The sequence below is a fragment of the Babylonia areolata genome, chromosome 25 (genome assembly GCF_041734735.1).
Source record: "Babylonia areolata isolate BAREFJ2019XMU chromosome 25, ASM4173473v1, whole genome shotgun sequence".
Lineage (NCBI taxonomy): Eukaryota > Metazoa > Mollusca > Gastropoda > Neogastropoda > Buccinidae > Babylonia > Babylonia areolata.
The window spans coordinates 34897221-34917514 of NC_134900.1; the positions used below are offsets into that span (position 1 = coordinate 34897221).

A 20294-nucleotide genomic window follows, 5' to 3' on the forward strand; every position below is an offset into this window, starting at 1 on the left:
AACACAACACAACACACACACCCTACACAGTACCCACCCGCTAACTCAAAACACCTGCCTGTCCTCCCTCCCTCCCTCCCTCCCTCCACAGCACCCAGAGTTCAGCTTCATGCTGAAGGAGAAGGTGTGCCCGCTGGTCATCAAGCTGTTCTCGCCCAGCCTCAAGTATCGCCAGGGGTTACCGCCCCCTCCCTCCCCGGCCCCCGTGGAGAAACCTTTCTTCCCCATCGTCATGCGCCTCCTCAGGATCGTCAGCATCCTCATCAAGAACTACTACTCTCTGCTGGTAGGGATGGATTGTCTTTCTTTCATTTGGTCATTTATCTGTTCATTTATTTGTCTATTTATTTATTCATTTATTTATTTATTCATTCATTCATTTATTCATTTATTTGTGTATTTATTTCTAGGAGGCAAGATTGCACTGGCTCTTAGTGCTGCAGCCAGTGGGGGGACATGTTGGCCTTTTGGGAACCATCCCAACACCGACTGTCCTAAAAACCCCTCTTGGCCGAGAGAGTGGGAGTATAACTTGGGAAAGACACTTTCCACAGTGATCGAACTGTAGCCCACATGGTTTGGGACAGCAGTTGCCTCCTCATCTGCTAATCTGATTGTCGCAGTTGGACATGACTGACTATCATACTATCATTCATGTATTTATTTTTGAGAAGCAAACATGCAGTGATAACGTCAAAAATGCACATGTAACTGCCTGGAATGCAGATTTAACTTCAAGAATGCTGATATTTCATGATGCAGTACGTGGATGCGAAGGACTGAATATTCTTGAGTCTTGATAACATCGATTACGGTTACACAAAACAAAACAGAACTTCCTCATTCATTTATACTTGTGTTCTGTTAAGCTGTTATGCTCAGCTGAAGCCACAAGTCAAAAATGTTTGTTTTCGTGTTTTGCTTTTGCTTCAAACTTGCTGAATCTAGCTGTATATGACAACTGCAAGTCATGGTACATTTATGATCATAATTATGAAACATATTGCGTTGCAAGAAGAAGGAAGATAATGTCTTTTTCCATGAATTTTTTTCTCTAGTGTGAATGTGTGTGTGTGTGTGTGTGTGTGTGTGTGTGTGTGTGTGTGTGTGTGTGTGTGTGTGTGTGTGTGTGTGTGTGTTGTGTTTGAATTTGTGCCTGTGTGTGCTTGCATACATGTGTGTGTGTGTTTCTTTTAAAAAGAAAAAAAAAAAATGTCACTGAGCAGACTGACACGGTGGTGTTGCAGGTCACAGAGTGTGAGATCTTTCTGTCACTACTGGTGAAGTTTCTGGAGCCAGAGAAACCCATGTGGCAGAGATGTCTGGCACTGGAGGTTCTCCACAAACTGTCGGTTCAGCCTGAACTCGTCAAGTGAGTGCTGCCCAGGGATGTTTAACCCTCTCTGATCTCCCGTTCTGTCTTGTAACTGCATGATGTGATCCTTCTGTTTGTATTTCAGTTTGATTTGGGTGCCCCAGAATTTTGGGACGTATCGTTTTCTGTATTGACGGGTGCAATAGCCGAGTGGTTAAAGTCTTGGACTTTCAATATGAGGGTCAGAGGTTTGAATCTTGGTGACTGTGCCTGGTGAGTAAAGGGTGGAGATTTCTCTGATCTCCCAGGTCAACATATGTGCAGACCTGTTTGTACAAGCCTGAACCCCCTTTGTGTTTATATGCAGGCAGAAGATCAAATACACATATTAAAGATCCTGTAATCCATGTCAGCGTTCGGTGGGTTATGGAAACAAGAACATACCCAGCATGCACACCCCTGAAAACAGAGTATGGTTCCCTACATGGCAGGAGAAATAAACAAAATGGTCATACATGTGAAAACGTTCCATGTATGTGTGAGTGTCTGAAATTTGATTGAACGACACAGGAAATGAACGAAGAGCACCCAATGGCAGCCACCTGTCTGCTCTACCCAGGTAGGCAGCCTGTTGTGCAAATGACCCCATGTTTGTAAAGCACTTAGACCTTGGTCTCCGACCAGGATAGGAGCTATATAAATGTTCATATCATCATCATCATCATCATCATCATCATTGAAATGATAATGAATGATGGTGCTGAAGATTCTGATATGGTGGTTCAGTTAGGTTTTGGACTTCTTAACAAGGCCGTAGTCCACCCAGGTGTGAGTGGGTACAAGACTTTGGTCAGGGAAGGTCGAAATATTGGTAGGAGAGGATTGGGATACACCCTCCTAGGCCAAGGGATAGACATAGCAAAAACGAAATCACTGCCCCGATGGCCATAAAAGGCTTTAGGGCCTTAACCCTGGTTGAAACGAAATCACTGCCCCGATGGCCATAAAAGGCTTTTGGGCCTTAACACTGGTTAAAACGAAATCACTGCCCCGATGGCCATAAAAGGCTTCTGGGCCTTAACCCTGGTTAAAACGAAATCACTGCCCCGATGCCTTAACCCTGGTTAAAACAAAATCACTGCCCCGATGGCCATAAAAGGCTTCTGGGCCTTAACCCTGGTTACATCTTTCTCACAGTCACACAGCATGATCCAGTTGAAGTTGAGGTGCACAAAGATTAGGATGGACTGTCTCTGTTTTTCATGCATATGCTCTTGCATACAGTAGTGTGGACTACACAAAGACTTTTCCTGTGATGGTCTCCTTCCTGGAGGGGACGTTCACTCAGTCTAGTGAATTTTGTCGTCAGTAGAGGTTTAGTAGTATGTTAAACAAGAACAGGCAGTTCTGAACATCCAGGAAGTGACTCAGTAGCAGTGCAGGGTCTCCTCTGGTGTGTGGCCTTTGTCTACCTAACGTCAGTAGTTCCCTGTGGACTGAGGATGCTGAGACTTTGATAGGCAAAGCTAGGTGTGACCATGTATGGGAGACTTGAAATGAGTGGCTGTGGACTGCCGATGTTGGGACTGTGACAGAAGATAAACCTAGGTGTGGCTGTGTATGGGGGTCTTGAAATGAGCAGTGTGGGAGTAATGCCACTGAAACAATGGAAAAAAAAAAAAAGAGAAGGAAAAAAAGACCGCTTGTGACAAACAACATGCTGTCAGAAATGCCAACTGTTAGGATTTTGTGGGGTTTTTTTATCCTCGATCGCTGTTTGTTCTGACGTTACGCCAACGTCAAAATTGTTCCGAGGAGTTCATTTTCGACTGCGTAGCATGGTCACATGCTTTCCTGTCGTAACATTACCCAGACGCTCTAGACCTATCACTCACGAGGCCAGGGCAGTCACTACTAACCTTGGTCTCATGTGATGATGCTCAGCTAATCGTGTGTGTGTTTATAATGAAACAGCATGGAGTGGACCGGTCACCTTAATCGTTTGCCAGAACAAGAGAGAAGGTGGCTAGATCTTCTTCTTCTTCTTCTTCTGCGTTCGTGGGCTTCAACTCCCACGTTCACTCGTATATACGCGAGTGGGCTTTTATGTGTATGACCGTTTTTAACCCGCCATGTAGGCAGCCATACTCCGTTTTCGGAGGTGTGCATGCTGGGTATGTTCTTGTTTCCATAACCCACCGAACGCTGACATGGATTACAGGATCTTTAACATGCGTATTTGATCTTATGCTTGCGCATACACATGAAGGGGGTTCAGGCACTGGCAGGTCTGCACATATGTTGACCTGGGAGATCGTAAAAATCTCCACCCTTTACCCACCAGGCGCCGTCACCGTGATTCGAACCCGAGACCCTGAGATTGAAAGTCCAATGCTTTAACCATTCGGCTATGGCTAGGTCAAGTTGCGTCTCAGTCAAACAGTGTCTGTGCGTCTGTGTCTGATTAAGCTATGGAGTGCAAGGAAGGAACAAGTGGCTCGAAACAGACATCAACCGTAGATTCCTGTCATGAGAAACAAGACGAACAAAGACCAGGGAAGCGACACAGTGCTACAGATGTGTCAGCTGTAAAGAAGCAGCAGCAGGAACAGAAGTTTCACCAAAAAGCACACTGAAAAATATCCTGAAATCCCCCAAAATGTTCCTACCAAATTTCCTGATTGCTCCTACATATACTTGACTGGGGTTGGTATCTCTGTGCTGTTTGTGTGGGTGACAGGAGTTTCTGCGAGAGCTACGACATGAAACAGCACTCCACCAAGATATTTCGCGACATCGTCAACGCTCTGGGCGCCTTCATCCAGTCCCAGTTCATGAACCCGCCTGGGGGACCCGCCGCCCAGTCAGGTACTGCACACTTCTGTGTAACCAACACGTGTGTCTGTCAGACGCATGCATAACACGCTTCTTTAATGTAGAGCTTCCTGAGCCGCTCATTGTGTGTTTCTTGTGTGTGTGTGTGTGTGCCTGCATGCGTGTATTTATGTGTGTGTGTGCATGCAGCTACATAACACTGTATACCTACGTGTGCAGGTTTGAAGATGCCGGACATGCAGGGCATGCCCCCAGCCATGGTGGGGGGGGATGTGTGTGTGTGTGTGTGTGTGTGTGTGTGTGTGTGTGTGTGTGTGTGCCTGCGTGCGTATATTTGTGTGTGTGTGTGTGTGTGTGCATGTAGCTACATAACACTGTGTACCAACGTGTGCAGGTTCGAAGATGCCGGACACGCAGGGCACTCCCCCAGCCATGGTGGGGGGGATGTGTGTGTGTGTGTGTGTGCCTGCGTGCATGTATTTATGTGTGTGTATGTGTGTGTGTGTGCCTGCGTGCGTGTATTTATGTGTGTGTGTGTGTGTGCATGCAGCTACATAACACTGTGTACCAACGTGTGCAGGTTTGAAGATGCCGGACACATAGGGCATGCCCCCAGCTGTGGTGGGGGGGATGTGTGTGTGTGTGTGTGTGTGTGTGTGTGCCTGTGTGCGTGTATTTGTGTGTGTGTGTGTGTGCATGCAGCTACATAACACTGTGTACCAATGTGTGCAGGTTCGAAGATGCCGGACACGTAGGGCATGCCCCCAGCCGTGGTGGGGGGGATGTGTGTGTGTGCCTGTGTGCGTGTATTTATGTGTGTGTGTGTGTGTGCATGCAGCTACATAACACTGTGTACCAATGTGTGCAGGTTCGAAGATGCCGGACACGTAGGGCATGCCCCCAGCCATGGTGGGGGGGATGTGTGTGTGTGTGTGTGTGTGTGTGTGCCTGCGTTCGTGTATTTATGTGTGTGTGTGTGTGCATGCAGCTACATAACACTGTGTACCAACGTGTGCAGGTTTGAAGATGCCGGACATGCAGGGCTCGCCCCCAGCCATGGTGGGGGGGATGTGTGTGTGTGTGTGTGTGTATGCATGCAGCTACATAACCCTGTGTACCAACGTGTGCAGGTTCGAAGATGCCGGACACGCAGGGCACGCCCCCAGCCATGGTGGGGGGGATGCCGGTGGGAAGTGGGGTCAGCCCTCAGCCCGCCTTCATGTACCGCGGGGTGTGGATTCCTCTGGTGGTCACCATCCCCTCTGGACAGACACGCTCCGTTTTGTGAGTGTTTTATCTGTGGGTGTGGGGCTGTAAGGGTTTGTGTGTGTGTGTGTGTGTGTGTGTGTGTGTGTGTGTGTGTGTGTGTGTGTATGTGTGTGTGTGTGTATGTGTGTGTGTGTGTGTGTGTGTGTGTGTGTGTGTGTGTGAATGATTTCAGCCTGGAAATGGTAGAAGATGTTATCACCATGACTGATTAATTTCAGTCTGGAAATGCTAGAAGATGTTAACGCCATGACTGATAAATTTCAGCCTTAAATGCTAGATGTTAATGCCATGACTAATTTCAGCTTGGAGATGATAGAAGATGTTATCACCATGACTGATTAATTTCAGCCAGGAAATGCTAGAAGATGTTAACGCTGTTACTGATAAATTTCAGCCTTGAATGCTAGATGTTAACACCATGATTAATTTCAGCCTTGAAACACTAGAAGATGTTGACGCCAGGACTGATTTAATTTCAGCCTGGAGATGTTGGACAAGGTGGACCACCCGGTGATTCCGGACGGCTACGGCGTGTCGGTCGCCTTCTACAGCCTCCTGGAGATGGTCTGCAGCGTCCGCGTCCTGGTGCTGGGAGAGGCTGACGACAAAGGTCAAGGTGAACCTGCCCATGCTCCTGCGGCCAAGCAGGCAGATTCTGCGAAGAAAGAAGAGATGGGGAGTGGTGAGTTAATGATTTTTATGATTTAACCCATTCAGCCCTTGGGGCTGTTTTTACAGTTGCAGCAAGCTTCCATGCCATACTGATACGCGGAAGAAAAATAAAAAAAAAACATGCAGAAAATATACGGTTTTTCCTTCAAATTACGTGTAGACACAGCCAGAATGCTCTATAGATGTTAGTTTCGTTTCTTTGTGGTTCATGCGTGTGTAGGAACATGAAAATTTGTTTTAATGAAATGAATTTTGACAGTAGAGCAGTGATTGGGTGCAGGGCTCAGTGAGTTAAAAAAAATTATTTGTTTGGAAGGCATTGTGGCAAAATCAGTAAGGCTTTATCCTTCTGATCTGGTGTTTGGAAGGCACTGTGGCAAAATCAAAAAGGCATTACACTTCTGATCCGGTGTTTGGAAGGCACTGTGGCAAAATCAGTAAGGCATTATACTTCTGATCTGGTGTTTGGAAGGCATTGTGGCAAAATCAGTAAGGCATTATACTTCTGATCTGGTGTTTGGAACGTATCGTGGCAAAATCAGTAACACATTGTCCGCTGTTTGGAAGGCATTGTGGCAAAATCAGTAAGGCATTATCCTTCTGATCTGGTGTTTGGAAGGCACTGTGGCAAAATCAGTAAGGCATTATACTTCTGATCCGGTGTTTGGAACGTATCGTGGCAAAATCAGTAACACATTGTCCGCTGTTTGGAAGGCATTGTGGCAAAATCAGTAAGGCATTATACTTCTGATGTGGAGTTTGGAAGGCACTGTGGCAAGATTAGTAAGGCATTATACTTCTGATCTGATGTTTGGAAGGCACTGTGGCAAAATCAGTAAGGCATTATACTTCTGATCTGATGTTTGGAAGGCACTGTGGCAGAATCAGTAAGGCATTATACTTCTGATCTGGTGTTTGGAACGCACTGTGGCAAAATCAGAAAGGCATTATACTTCTCATCCGGCGTTCACTAGTGCTCAGAGTTTTGAGGCCCCGTTATGGCGTGGTGTTATGTCCTTTGACAGGCGTTATACTGTGATTGTCCTCTCCCCACCCAGGTGTGAATGGGTACCTGACTTCAGTTGGGGGAAGGTTAAAACGGCGGAAGGAGAGAACTGAGCTGTACATTCCTATGCTGAGCCCTGTACACAGTGGCTGTTCACTGCCCTGATCGCTGTAAAAGGCTGCTGAGCCTTTAACTTTATTTCTTTATTTATTGTTGCTGGTGGGTAGGGGATTGTATTGTATTGTATTGTATTGTATTGTATTTTTATTTGTATTTGTATTGCTTTTTATCACAACAGATTTCTCTGTGTGAAATTCGGGCTGCTCTCCCCAGGGAGAGCGCGGCGCTATACTACAGCGCCACCCATTTTTTTGTATTTTTTCCTGCGTGCAGTTTTATTTGTTTTTTCCTGTCGAAGTGGATTTTTCTTCAGAATTTTGTCAGGAACAACCCTTTTGTTGCAGTGGGTTTTTTTATGTGCGCGAAGTGCATGCTGCACACGGGACCTCGGTTTATCGTCTCATCCGAGTGACTAGCGCCCAGACCACCACTCAAGGTGTAGTGGAGGGGGAGAAAATATCGGCGGCTGAGCCATGATTCGAACCAGCGCGCTCAGATTTTCTCGCTTCCTAGTCGGACGCGTTACCTCTAGGCCATCACTCCACTGTTGTATTGTAATGTATTACTCTTTCTGTCACAACAGATTTCTGTGTCTGAAATTGGGGCTGCTCTCCTCTGGGAGAGCGCATCGCTACACTGAAAGCGCCACCCTTTTTTTTTTTTTGCTATTTTTTCCTGCCTGTTGGGGGTAGGAAAGGAGTTGAGGGAGGAGGACGGTCTTTGTAACAGAACTGGAAACTTTTTTTTTCTTTTCGGTATTTTACTGTGCTGTAGTGTACTGTGCTGTGCTGTACACTGTTGTACTGCGCTGTACTGCACTACACTGCACTGTACTATACTGTGCTCTGCAGTGCTGTACTGTACTGTACTGTACTGTACTGTCCTGTATTGTACTGTACTCCACTGTATTGTATTATATTTGTTGTATTGTGTTTTATTGTAATGTTCTGTATTGTATTTATCGTATCATATATTGTATCATATCATATTGTGTCGTATCGTATTGTATTGCTTTTTCTGTCACAACAGATTTCTGTGTGTGGAATTTTGGTCGCTTTTTCTTTTATGCCTTGTGTGTGTGATGTTTCTGTCAGGGAATTTGAAAACGAAATCGCAGTTTGTAGAACACACCAAACACACACACACACACACACACACACACACACACACACACACACACACACAGGTCAGTAAAAACTCAATTGTTCTTCTTTTGTTTTGTTCAGGGAACACAGAACTGAATGAAGAACTGATCAACTCCTCCTGGTGTGGAATGCTGGCTGCCCTGTCCCTGCTTCTGGATGCCAGGTATTGTGGTTTGTTGGTTTGTTTGTTGTTGTTTATTTGATTTCATTACTCACAGAAAGTATTAGGCATTTCCATAAATCATGACAACGAGCACACATCCATATGGCTCAGAAAATTGTTTTCTTGTTGTTGTTTGATTTAATCACACACAAAACGTGGTGCGCACTTCCATCAAATGATAACTGTAGGCACACATCCAGCTGGCTCATAAAATGAACCTCACACTCTTTGATTTGTCTCTGTGGCATGTTCCATGCAATATTGATACTTTTGTTATTTTATTATTACCCGTCTCATCTTGTCCATCTTCCAGTACTGACGAGGGTGCCACAAAAGGCTACATGCTTTGATTTGTCTATATGCAAAATAATTCAGCAATATATTGATACCTTTGTTATTTTGTTATTACTTGATAACTCCAGGTTGATCCTGTACACCTTTCTGCACTGACAAGAGTTCCACAGAGGCCATACGCTTTGTCTCTGTGCACACAATTCTGTGCTGTGTCGATACTTTAAGTCTTTTGTTATTACTCGATAACCCCAGGCTCATGCTGTCCACCTTTCAGCACTGACAAGAGCACCACAGAGGCCACACGCTTTGTCTATACGCAAAATAATTCAGGGATATTTTACTTTTATTTTCATTATTATTATTATTTTATTTTATTTCTTTGCTGCCCCATCATCTGCACCGTTTCAGTGGCATTACTCCCACGCCGCTCATTTAGATTCCCCCATACACGGCCACACCCGGGTTCATCCGTCGCAGTTCCAGCGTCGGCAGTCCACAGGGAACCATTGATGTTAGGTCGCCAGGAGGCCACACACCAGAGGAGACCCTGCACTGCTGTTGAGCCACTTCGGTGGTGTTCAGTGGTGCCTGTTCTGTTTTAACGTACTTAGGACACCACCTACTAAGCCCCCTACTAACGACAATAATGGCTTAGTCGCGGAGCCAGACTGAGTGAGCGTCCCTCCCAGAGTGGAGACCGCCACCACGCCCCTCAAACAACAGCTCCCCATGAATCTGCCGACACTGACGACATTGACAGGACTCACCCCAAGCACGGAAGTGGAGGGGTATCGAAACAGGTCACCATGAGAGCAGGGCATGAAAGCCCACAGACTTTGAGACTATTTTGTTTATATTGATGACGATGAAGCAGGAGGAGGAAGGTGATGATGATGACGATGTTGCTATGGAGGTCCATTTTGGTTTGGGACTGCGTGACAAGGCTGTACTCTACGCTTCCTGTCATAACCATATCCGGGCATTAACCAGGCCCGAGAGATACAGACGCTTGCAGTGTTGGTCAGGTAATTAGAGCAACACACCCAAAGACGCATCCTTGAAGTGGATGACACTCGACTGTGTGGTCCCAGTCTCCCCATTTAAGCCCACAGCACACTCAATCCTGGGTAGGAGCCGGCCACGGGCTGAAAAACCCACCTCCGCTGGGATTCGAACCCACGTCCTCTCAGCCGTCAGTCTGCGACGCTAACCACTTCGCCACTGGTTTACTTTTATTATTTTATCATTACTCGATAACCCCTCGCTCATATCCGTCTTTCAGCACTAACGAGAGCACCACAGAGTCCACACACTTTGAATTCTGTCTGCACAAGATTCAGCTCTGTATTACTTTTGTTATTAATTTTTATTATTACTTGATAACCTCACTCTCATGCTATTCATCTTTCAGCATTAACGAGAGCACCACAGAGTCCGAACTCTTGATTTGTCAATGCGCAACATTCAGCGCTATATTGATACTTTGGTTATTTTATTATTTGATAACCCCAGGCATGATCATGCTGTCCACCTTTCAGCACTGACAAGAGCGCCACAGTGGCCACACGCTTTGATTTGTCTCTGCACAAAATAATTCAGCAGTATATTGATGCCGTTGTTATCATGTTATTACTCGTCTCGTCTTGTCCACCTTTCAGCACTGACCAGAGCGCCACAGTGGCCACACGCTTTGATTTGTCTCTGCACAAAATAATTCAGCAGTATATCGATGCTGTTGTTATTATGTTATTACTTGTTTACTCAAAGCTCAACCTGTCCACATGTCAGCACTGACCAGAGCACCACAGAGGCCACATGACATGTTTCTGCACAAGGTTCAGCAATATATTGATACGTTTGTTATTTTATTTTATTATCATTCGTCAACTCCAGGTGTATCTTGTCCACCTTTCAGCACTGACGAAAGCGCCACAGAGGCCATCCTGAAGTCTCAGGAGTCATACGCCTACCTGTGCGGTCACCTGGGCATGACCACGCCCCGAGACGCCTTCATCACGGCGCTGTGCAAGGCCTCCCTGCCCCCCCACTACACCCTCACCATCCTCAACTCACACGTCGCCTCCAGTTCCAAAGGTGGGGGGGCACACTTTGTTTCAGTTTCGGTTTCAAAGAAGTAATAATGATAATAATGATAATTTATTTTTTTAGAGAGCACTATAGTACAAGCATAAGCAAGCTCTAAGCACTTTACAAAGCCAGTACTTAAAGTGAAACAAGAAAGCACATAAAAAGTAGTAGAAACATATACAAGGCAAAAGACTAATAAAACAGATTCATTGATGATATAGCAACACATTACACAAAACCCACAAAGTAACATATTCTCTCAGTACTACAACTGTTACACTCCAACACACACACACACACACACACACACACACACACACAGAGGGTTTCAAGAAGCTGTGTTTCAGTTTCAGTTTCAAGAAGGTGTCAGAGCGTGTGGACTGATGCATATATGTTGCACAACTTCTGCTTTGAAAAAAAAAAAAAAAAGAAAAAAAGAACAATAAAAAAAAAAGGGAGCAGTTACATGAAGTTTGCTCAGATCAGATCAGGTAGATCAATGTCTACCCCCTAGGTCTGTGTAAAGTGTTGAAATAAAATCTAATTGAAAAAAATAAAAATGAAAATTGAAATTAGAATTTTAAAGAAAGAGAAAATAAACACGTAAGTAAATATGTTAGAACATTGCACAAATGAATAACCAATTTATCTGAACATTAGAATATGATAGAATGAAAGGTATGTGGATGACAAACAATTGAAGTAAAATAAGAATAAAGATGGACTGTGTTCAGCATGCCCACGCAGAACTCTCACAAAGCTACAGGTACTAAAAATGGGCACATACTTGCGGTTTTGGGTCCGTACTTTTTTGTTTTTAACATTTGCAGTGTCGCCAGTAGTGAAGTTTGGGGTATACGCTGTTTCTGTCCGCCACAACACCATCAACATGACAAAATATTAACCATCCTGAATTATTGTTTAGTCTTCAGCATTTAGCTGCATACACACTTCCTCTGTCTAAGACTTGCATTGGCATCAGCTCCTACAGCTTAAAATGCTAGCAACTTGAAAGGCAGGTTTACGCTCACAGGTTTAAAGAGAGGTGGAGATAATCTTTTTTTGTGTGTTTTTATTTCGCTGTCTGCCTTTGTCTCCTTATCCCTTGCACTCTTGCCTGAAGGATGGTCTTGGAGACCCTGTTGGATCTGTCATGTGGCCATGTCTTCTCATTTTCCTTCTTTTCACTGTGGTCCATAGGTCTTCTTACCAGCCAACATGCTATCTGATGGTTTTTCTTTCTTCTTCATTTGTTACGTGGTCTTTGCAGAAGATGGCCGAGGAGTCTCTCGAAGCATCTCATTTCCACTGCTTACATCCTTCTCTGAAGCTCTGCTGTAAGAGTCCAGGAGCCATTTGCATTGCTCGGACGGAAGAGCCTAGTATGGTCGTAACCCGCTACTAACTGTGTGTAGTATGGAACTGACCAATGGCGTAGTTCAGTCAACGTAGGCATTTAGTCACACGTGACTGTCAAAAAGTTCGAACCAAGCAATGCAACTGGCTCCAGGACTCGCATGCATCTTTATTACAGACAACATGACTGAGTGGATAGAGCAGAGCTTTGCCGAAGGAAACTATCCTACGATCGCCAGAAATGGAGAATGTTGGTGATGCGTTCAGCAGTGCAGTGCCTCTGTGATGAAAACCATGTTCGTGACTGGCGACCGTGACAGTGATGTTTTTATCTGTAAAAGAAAAGTGAAAAAAAAAACAAGTTTTTATCAACTAGACATTGTTTTGTGGGAGGTGATGTTTGTGCATGCTTTTAAAGCAAAAAGAAAAGTCACAGTGTAAACCAACTAATAAACATTGCGAATTCCTTTTTGATTGTGGAACAACAGCAATGAACCGTACGCCGAGTCAAGATCTTCAGTACGCCTCTGAATCTGTGGAGAGGAGCCAGGTGGTTGCCGTGGGAACGGCTCTTCCAACAGCCTCCCTGTCTGCAGGGGCTCACCAAGGCCCGGTCATGGTGTGTGCATGTGTCTGTGTTTGTGTGTGTGTGTCCGTCATCTGTTGGTGTGAGCAGGGTGGATAGGTAGAATGTGGAATGTTTCCCATTTACGTTTATGATTGTGTACGACTCATAAAGTATTGCATTGTATTGCGTTGCATTGCATTGCGTTTCTTTGCCTTTCATTGTGTTATGTTCTGTTGTGTCGTTTGCGTTGCGTTGCCTTGCGATGCGTTGCGTTGTGTTGTATTGTATTGCATTGCATTATGTTAGATTGCATTGCATTGCAATGTTTAGAGCATGGCATATTTACCATTTATATTGATAATTATGTATACATTGTATTGTACTATGTTGTACTGTACTGTATTGTACTGTACTGTACTGTATTGTCGTGTATTGTGTTGCATTGCCTTGTCTTGTGTTTCATGGTATTGCATTGCGTTGCATTATTATTATTATTTAACATATTATTATGTGATATATTTTTTTTATTATATACTGTAGAAGTTAGTTCCTTTTCTTTGCGGTTCATAAATATGCAGGAACACGAATATGGTTTCAGTGAGACGAATATTGACGCCAGACCAGTACTGGGGCAAAGGGCTCAATGAGTAAATTGGTCAGGAATCTATTATTTATCTTTATTATGTAATACATTATTGTTATCATATATGTAGAAGGTAGTTCCTTTTATTTGCGGTTTACGAACACTGCAGGAACACGAGTACCGTTTTGATGAGACGAATTTTGACGCCTGGGTTGAATAAGTTGATTAACCTGATGGTGTGCATGTTTGTGTGTGTGTGTATGTGTGTGTGTGTGTGTGTGTGTGTGTGTGTGTGTGTGTGTGTGTGTGTGTGTGTGTGTGTGTGTGTGTGTGTGTGTATGTGTGTGTGTGTGTGTGAGTGAGTGTGTGTGTGTGTGTGTGTGTGAGTGAGTGTGTGTGCATGTGTGTGTGTGTGTGTGTGTGTGTGAGTAGCTGACGGCCAAGAACATCCAGGTGATGAGGGCTCTGCTCAGTCTGGCTCACTGCCACGGGGGGATCCTGGGGTCTGCCTGGCACCTGGTGCTCACCACCCTGCAGGTACTCCCCTCCTTTGATGTATTCTAATTAATGTCGCTATTTATATTTACATTGTTGTAAGTTGATACTTGCTGATATGCATACACATATTCTCCTTCCTGTGTTACACCTCATTCATTGCACACCACAGTTCCTTTAAACTTTAATTTCTTATCATGTACTTTTCCTCTAATACGTAACACGAACACTTTCTTACACTAATATTCACATGCATTCCCTTTCCTTTATCCACTACTTTTCTCCTTTCCATCTAATAACACTTATAGTGAATAGACGTTAAATTGAAGATAACACTGCAGGTCTGTGTGTGTGTGGGGGTGGGGGTTTGGTGTGGTGTTGTGTTGTGGGGTGGGGGTGTTGTGTGTGTGTGTCTGAAGAAAACGGGCCTGCACACCCTCCATAATGTGTGCAGCTGGACACGACCGACTATCGTACATAATGCGTGCAGTCGGAAATGATTGACTATCATACACAATACCTGACTATCATACATAATGCTTGACGGGCGCAATAGCCGAGTGCTTAAAGTGTTGGACTTTCATTCTGAGGGTCCCGGGTTCGAATCTCGGTAACGGTGCCTGGTGGGTAAAGGGTGGAAATTTTTCCGGTCTCCCAGGTCAACACATGTGCAGACCTGCTTGTGCCTGAACCCCTTTCATGTGCATACGCAAGCAGAAGATCAAATGCGCACGTTAAAGATCCTGTCATCCATGTCAGGGTTTTGGTGGGTTATGGAAACAAGGACATACCCAGCATGCACACCCCCTAAAACAGAATATGGCTGCCTACATGGTGAGGTACATTAAAAGAAAGGTGCTACACGTAATATGTTACGTGTCTGTCTGAGTATGTAAGTGTGCGTGCCTGAAATCTGATTGAATGACACAGGAAACGAATGATCAGCGCCCAAAGGCAGCCGTCAGTCAGCTCTACCCAGGTAGGCAGCCTGTCGTGCAAATGACTCCATGTTTGTAGAGCACTTAGAGCTTGGTCTCCGACCGAGGACAGGGGCTATTTCATATCATCATCCATATCATATCATCATCCATATCATATCATCATCCATATCATATCATCATCATATCATATATCATCATCCATATCATATCATCATCATATCATATCATCATCATCATATCATATCATCATCATCATATCATATCATCATCATATCATCATCATCCATATCATATCATCATCCATATCATATCATCATCATATCATATCATCATCCATATCATATCATCATCATATCATGACCACATGATGCGTGCAGCACCTGGTGTGGATCCTGGGCCTGAAGCCCTCCACAGGGGGCAGCCTGAAGGCCAGCCAGCAGATCAGTGAGGCCACCAACACCGTCATCACCACCGCCGTCATGGCCGACCTGCCTGTCCTCTCCGCCATGCTCTCCCGCCTCTTTGAGAGCTCACAGTAAGTTGGGGGTTGGGGCTGGGGGTGGGGGTGGGGTTGTGTGTGTGGGGGGGAGGTGGTGGGGGGGAGGGTAGGTAGGTGGGTGGCTGGGTGGGTCTTGTGTGTGTGTGTGTGTCATATGTGTGTGGTGTTCATTGTGTGTGTATGTGTGTGTGTTGTGGGTGGGTGGGTCTTGTGTGTTTGTGTGTGAATAAGTGTGTGTGTGTGGTGTTCAATGTGTGTGTGTGTGTGTGTTGTGTATGTGTGTGATGTTCAATGTGTGTGTGTGTGTGTGTGTGATGTTCAATGTGTGTGTGTGTGTGTGTGATGTTCAATGTGTGTGTGTGTGTGTGCGTATGTGTGTGATGTTCAGTGTGTGTGTGTTTGTGTTTGTGGTGTTCAGTGTGTGTGTGTGTGTTTGTGGTGTTCAAGTCGCAAACAAATGAAATGTATTTGCAAACAATATTGGTTGATATGAAATTCATACTGTGTTGATGTTGTGTGTGTGTGTGTGTGTGTGCGTGCATGTGTGTATGGGCATTTGGGAACATTGTGCATGCACAAAAAGTAATTTCAAAAGTCACTGTGACTCATTTGTGACTATGTGTATGTGCTTGATCTTATTTGTGGCGCATTGTAGTATTGTACATAAAGTAAAAGAACAACACACAGCATAATTATACCTCTATGAAACATGATACATGCCCATACAGACATAGATACACACAGAGCATAATCATATCTATATGAAACATGATACATGCCCTTACAGACGTACACACACACACACACACACACACACACACACACACAGCATGTGACTGTACTCTGTGAACAGATCCTTGTTGAAGTGGACAAGGAACAAGGGAAGTAATTTCACTGACTGTGATGTTTTCAGATTCTGTGTGTTCCTTCTCCTGGACTGTGATGTGTCGGTCAGGCCTCATGCATGGATGATGATCATGATGATGATGTGGATTTCAAGTGCCTGGATGATGATAATAATGATGATGAATATGATGATGATAATGTGGATTTCAAGTGCCTGGATGATGATGATGAATATGATGATGATGATGTGGATTTCAGGTGCCTGGATGATGATGATAATGATGATGAATATGATGATGAATATGATGATGATAATGTGGGTTTCAAGTGTCTGGGTGATGATAATGATGATGAAAATGATGATGATGATGTGGATTTCAGGTACCTGGATGATGTAGCTCTGCACCATCTGATCGACGCTCTGTGCAAGCTGTCAGCGGAGTCCATGGAGGTCGCCTTTTCCAACAGGGTGAGTACCTGTACTGGTTGTTTTTTTTCTTCTTTTTCCCCCAGTATTTATCCTTTGTGGTTCTGTCTGTCTGTCTGGTTCTCAGTGTGTATTTGTCTGACAAGTCTGTTCTCTGTGCTAAGTTTGTCTGACTGGTCTGTTCTCTGTGTTGTGTTTGTCTGACTGGTCTGCTCTGTGTTATGTTGTCTGACAGGTCTGTTCTCTGCTATGTTTGTCTGACTGGTCTGTTCTCTGTGTTGTGTTTGACTGGTCTGTTCTCGGTGTTGTGTTTGTCTGACTGGTCTGTTCTCTGTGTTGTGTTTGTCTGACTGGTCTGTTCTCTGTGCTAAGTTTGTCTGACTGGTCTGTTCTCTGTGTTGTGTTTGTCTGACTGGTCTGTTCTCTGTGTTGTGTTTGTCTGACTGGTCTGTTCTCTGTGTTGTGTTTGTCTGACTGGTCTGTTCTGTGTTATGTTGTCTGACTGGTCTGTTCTCTGTGTTATGTTGTCTGACTGGTCTGTTCTCTGTGTTACGTTGTCTGACTGGTCTGTTCTCTGTGTTGTGTTTGTCTGACTGGTCTGTTCTCTGTGTTGTGTTTGTCTGACTGGTCTGTTCTCTGTGTTGTGTTTGTCTGACTGGTCTGTTCTCTGTGTTGTGTTTGTCTGACTGGTCTGTTCTTGGTGTTGTGTTTGTCTGACTGGTCTGTTCTTGGTGTTGTGTTTGTCTGACTGGTCTGTTCTCTGTGTTGTGTTTGTCTGACAGGTCTGTTCTCTGTGTTGTGTTTGTCTGACTGGTCTGTTCTCTGTGTTGTGTTTGTCTGACTGGTCTGTTCTTGGTGTTGTGTTTGTCTGACTGGTCTGTTCTCTGTGTTGTGTTTGTCTGACAGGTCTGTTCTCTGTGTTGTGTTTGTCTGACTGGTCTGTTCTCTGTGTTGTGTTTGTCTGACTGGTCTGTTCTTGGTGTTGTGTTTGTCTGACTGGTCTGTTCTCTGTGTTGTGTTTGTCTGACAGGTCTGTTCTCTGTGTTGTGTTTGTCTGACTCGTCTGTTCTCTGTGTTGTGTTTGTCTGACTGGTCTGTTCTCTGTGCTAAGTTTGTCTGACTGGTCTGTTCTCCGTGTTGTGTTTGTCTGACTGGTCTGTTCTCCGTGTTGTGTTTGTCTGACTGGTCTGTTCTTGGTGTTGTGTTTGTCTGACTGGTCTGTTCTCTGTGTTACGTTGTCTGACTGGTCTGTTCTCTGTGTTGTGTTTGTCTGACTGGTCTGTTCTTGGTGTTGTGTTTGTCTGACTGGTCTGTTCTCTGTGTTACGTTGTCTGACAGGTCTGTTCTCTGTTGTGTTTGTCTGACTGGTCTGATCTTGGTGTTGTGTTTGACTGGTCTGTTCTCTGTGTTGTGTTTGTCTGACTGGTCTGTTCTCTGTGTTACGTTGTCTGACTGGTCTGTTCTCTGTGTTACGTTGTCTGACTGGTCTGTTCTCTGTGTTGTGTTTGTCTGACTGGTCTGTTCTCTGTGTTGTGTTTGTCTGACTGGTCTGTTCTTGGTGTTGTGTTTGTCTGACTGGTCTGTTCTCTGTGCTAAGTTTGTCTGACTGGTCTGTTCTGTGTGTTGTGTTTGTCTGACTGGTCTGTTATCTTTGGTATGTTGTCTGACTGGTCTGTTCTCTGTGTTGTGTTTGTCTGACTGGTCTGTTCTCTGTGTTGTGTTTGTCTGACTGGTCTGTTCTCTGTGTTATGTTGTCTGACTGGTCTGTTCTCTGTGTTGTGTTTGTCTGACTGGTCTGTTCTCTGTGTTGTGTTTGTCTGACTGGTCTGTTCTTGGTGTTGTGTTTGTCTGACTGGTCTGTTCTCTGTGCTAAGTTTGTCTGACTGGTCTGTTCTGTGTGTTGTGTTTGTCTGACTGGTCTGTTATCTTTGGTATGTTGTCTGACTGGTCTGTTCTCTGTGTTGTGTTTGTCTGACTGGTCTGTTCTCTGTGTTGTGTTTGTCTGACTGGTCTGTTATCTTTGGTATGTTGTCTGACTGGTCTGTTCTCTGTGTTGTGTTTGTCTGACTGGTCTGTTCTCTGTGTTGTGTTTGTCTGACTGGTCTGTTCTCTGTGTTGTGTTTGTCTGACTGGTCTGTTCTCTGTGTTGTGTTTGTCTGACTGGTCTGCTCTGTGTTATGTTGTCTGACAGGTCTGTTCTCTGCTATGTTTGTCTGACTGGTCTGTTCTCTGTGTTACATTGTCTGACAGGTCTGTTCTCTATGCTATGTTTGACTGGTCTGTTCTCTGTGTTGTGTTGTCTGACTGGTCTGTTCTCTGTGTTGTGTTTGTCTGACTGGTCTGTTCTCTGTGTTGTGTTTGTCTGACTGGTCTGTTCTTGGTGTTATGTTTGTCTGACTGGTCTGTTTTCTGTGTTGTGTTTGACTGGTCTGTTCTCTGTGTTGTGTTTGACTGGTCTGTTATCTGTGTTATGTTTGTCTGACTGGTCTGTTCTCTGTGTTGTGTTTGTCTGACTGGTCTGTTCTCTGTGTTGTGTTTGTCTGACTGGTCTGTTCTTGGTGTTGTGTTTGTCTGACTGGTCTGTTCTCTGTGTTGTGTTTGTCTGACTGGTCTGTTCTCTGTGTTGTGTTTGTCTGACTGGTCTGTTCTCTGTGTTGTGTTTGTCTGACTGGTCTGTTCTCTGTGCTAAGTTTGTCTGACTGGTCTGTTCTCTGTGTTGTGTTTGTCTGACTGGTCTGTTCTCAGTGTTTGTCTGACTGGTCTGTTCTCTGTGTTGTGTTTGTCTGACTGGTCTGTTCTTGGTGTTGTGTTTGTCTGACTGGTCTGTTCTTGGTGTTGTGTTTGACTGGTCTGTTCTCTGTGTTGTGTTTGTCTGACTGGTCTGTTCTTGGTGTTGTGTTTGTCTGACTGATCTGTTCTGTGTTATGTTGTCTGACTGCTCTGTGTTGTGTTTGTCTGACTGGTCTGTTCTCTGTGTTGTGTTTGTCTGACAGCTCTGTGTTGTGTTTGTCTGACTGGTCTGTTCTGTGTTATGTTGTCTGACTGCTCTGTGTTGTGTTTGTCTGACTGGTCTGTTCTCTGTGTTGTGTTTGTCTGACAGCTCTGTGTTGTGTTTGTCTGACTGGTCTGTTCTTGGTGTTGTGTTTGACTGGTCTGTTATCTGTGTTGTGTTTGTCTGACTGGTCTGTTCTCTGTGTTGTGTTTATCTGACTGGTCTGTTCTCTGTGTTGTGTTTGTCTGACTGGTCTGTTCTTGGTGTTGTGTTTGTCTGACTGGTCTGTTCTCGGTGTTGTGTTTGTCTGACTGGTCTGTTCTCTGTGTTGTGTTTGTCTGACTGGTCTGTTCTCTGTGTTGTGTTTGTCTGACTGGTCTGTTCTCTGTGTTGTGTTTGTCTGACTGGTCTGTTCTCTGTGTTGTGTTTGTCTGACTGGTCTGTTCTCTGTGTTGTGTTTGTCTGACTGGTCTGTTCTCTGTGTTGTGTTTGTCTGACTGGTCTGTTCTCTGTGTTATGTTGTCTGACTGGTCTGTTCTCTGTGTTGTGTTTGACTGGTCTGTTCTCTGTGTTGTGTTTGTCTGACTGGTCTGTTCTCTGTGTTATGTTGTCTGACTGCTCTGCCTTTTGGGGTATTTTTTCCTGTGTGGTTCTGTTTGCCTTTATCTCATCATTGTGTT

General features: G+C 44.7%; 1 protein-coding gene across 1 annotated transcript in view; it reads left to right on the plus strand.

Annotated features, from left to right (window-relative positions):
• LOC143299589 (protein MON2 homolog) overlaps window positions 1-20294 on the plus strand; it is a 173496-nt gene that overhangs the window by 10937 nt on the left and 142265 nt on the right. Inside the window, exons 9-19 of the mRNA XM_076612876.1 lie at window positions 92-286; window positions 1248-1372; window positions 4056-4183; window positions 5281-5434; window positions 5899-6101; window positions 8444-8525; window positions 10735-10913; window positions 12752-12882; window positions 13847-13951; window positions 15228-15385; window positions 16577-16664. Coding sequence (XP_076468991.1) covers window positions 92-286; window positions 1248-1372; window positions 4056-4183; window positions 5281-5434; window positions 5899-6101; window positions 8444-8525; window positions 10735-10913; window positions 12752-12882; window positions 13847-13951; window positions 15228-15385; window positions 16577-16664 — 1548 coding nt within the window. The remainder of the gene's footprint in view (window positions 1-91; window positions 287-1247; window positions 1373-4055; window positions 4184-5280; window positions 5435-5898; window positions 6102-8443; window positions 8526-10734; window positions 10914-12751; window positions 12883-13846; window positions 13952-15227; window positions 15386-16576; window positions 16665-20294) is intronic.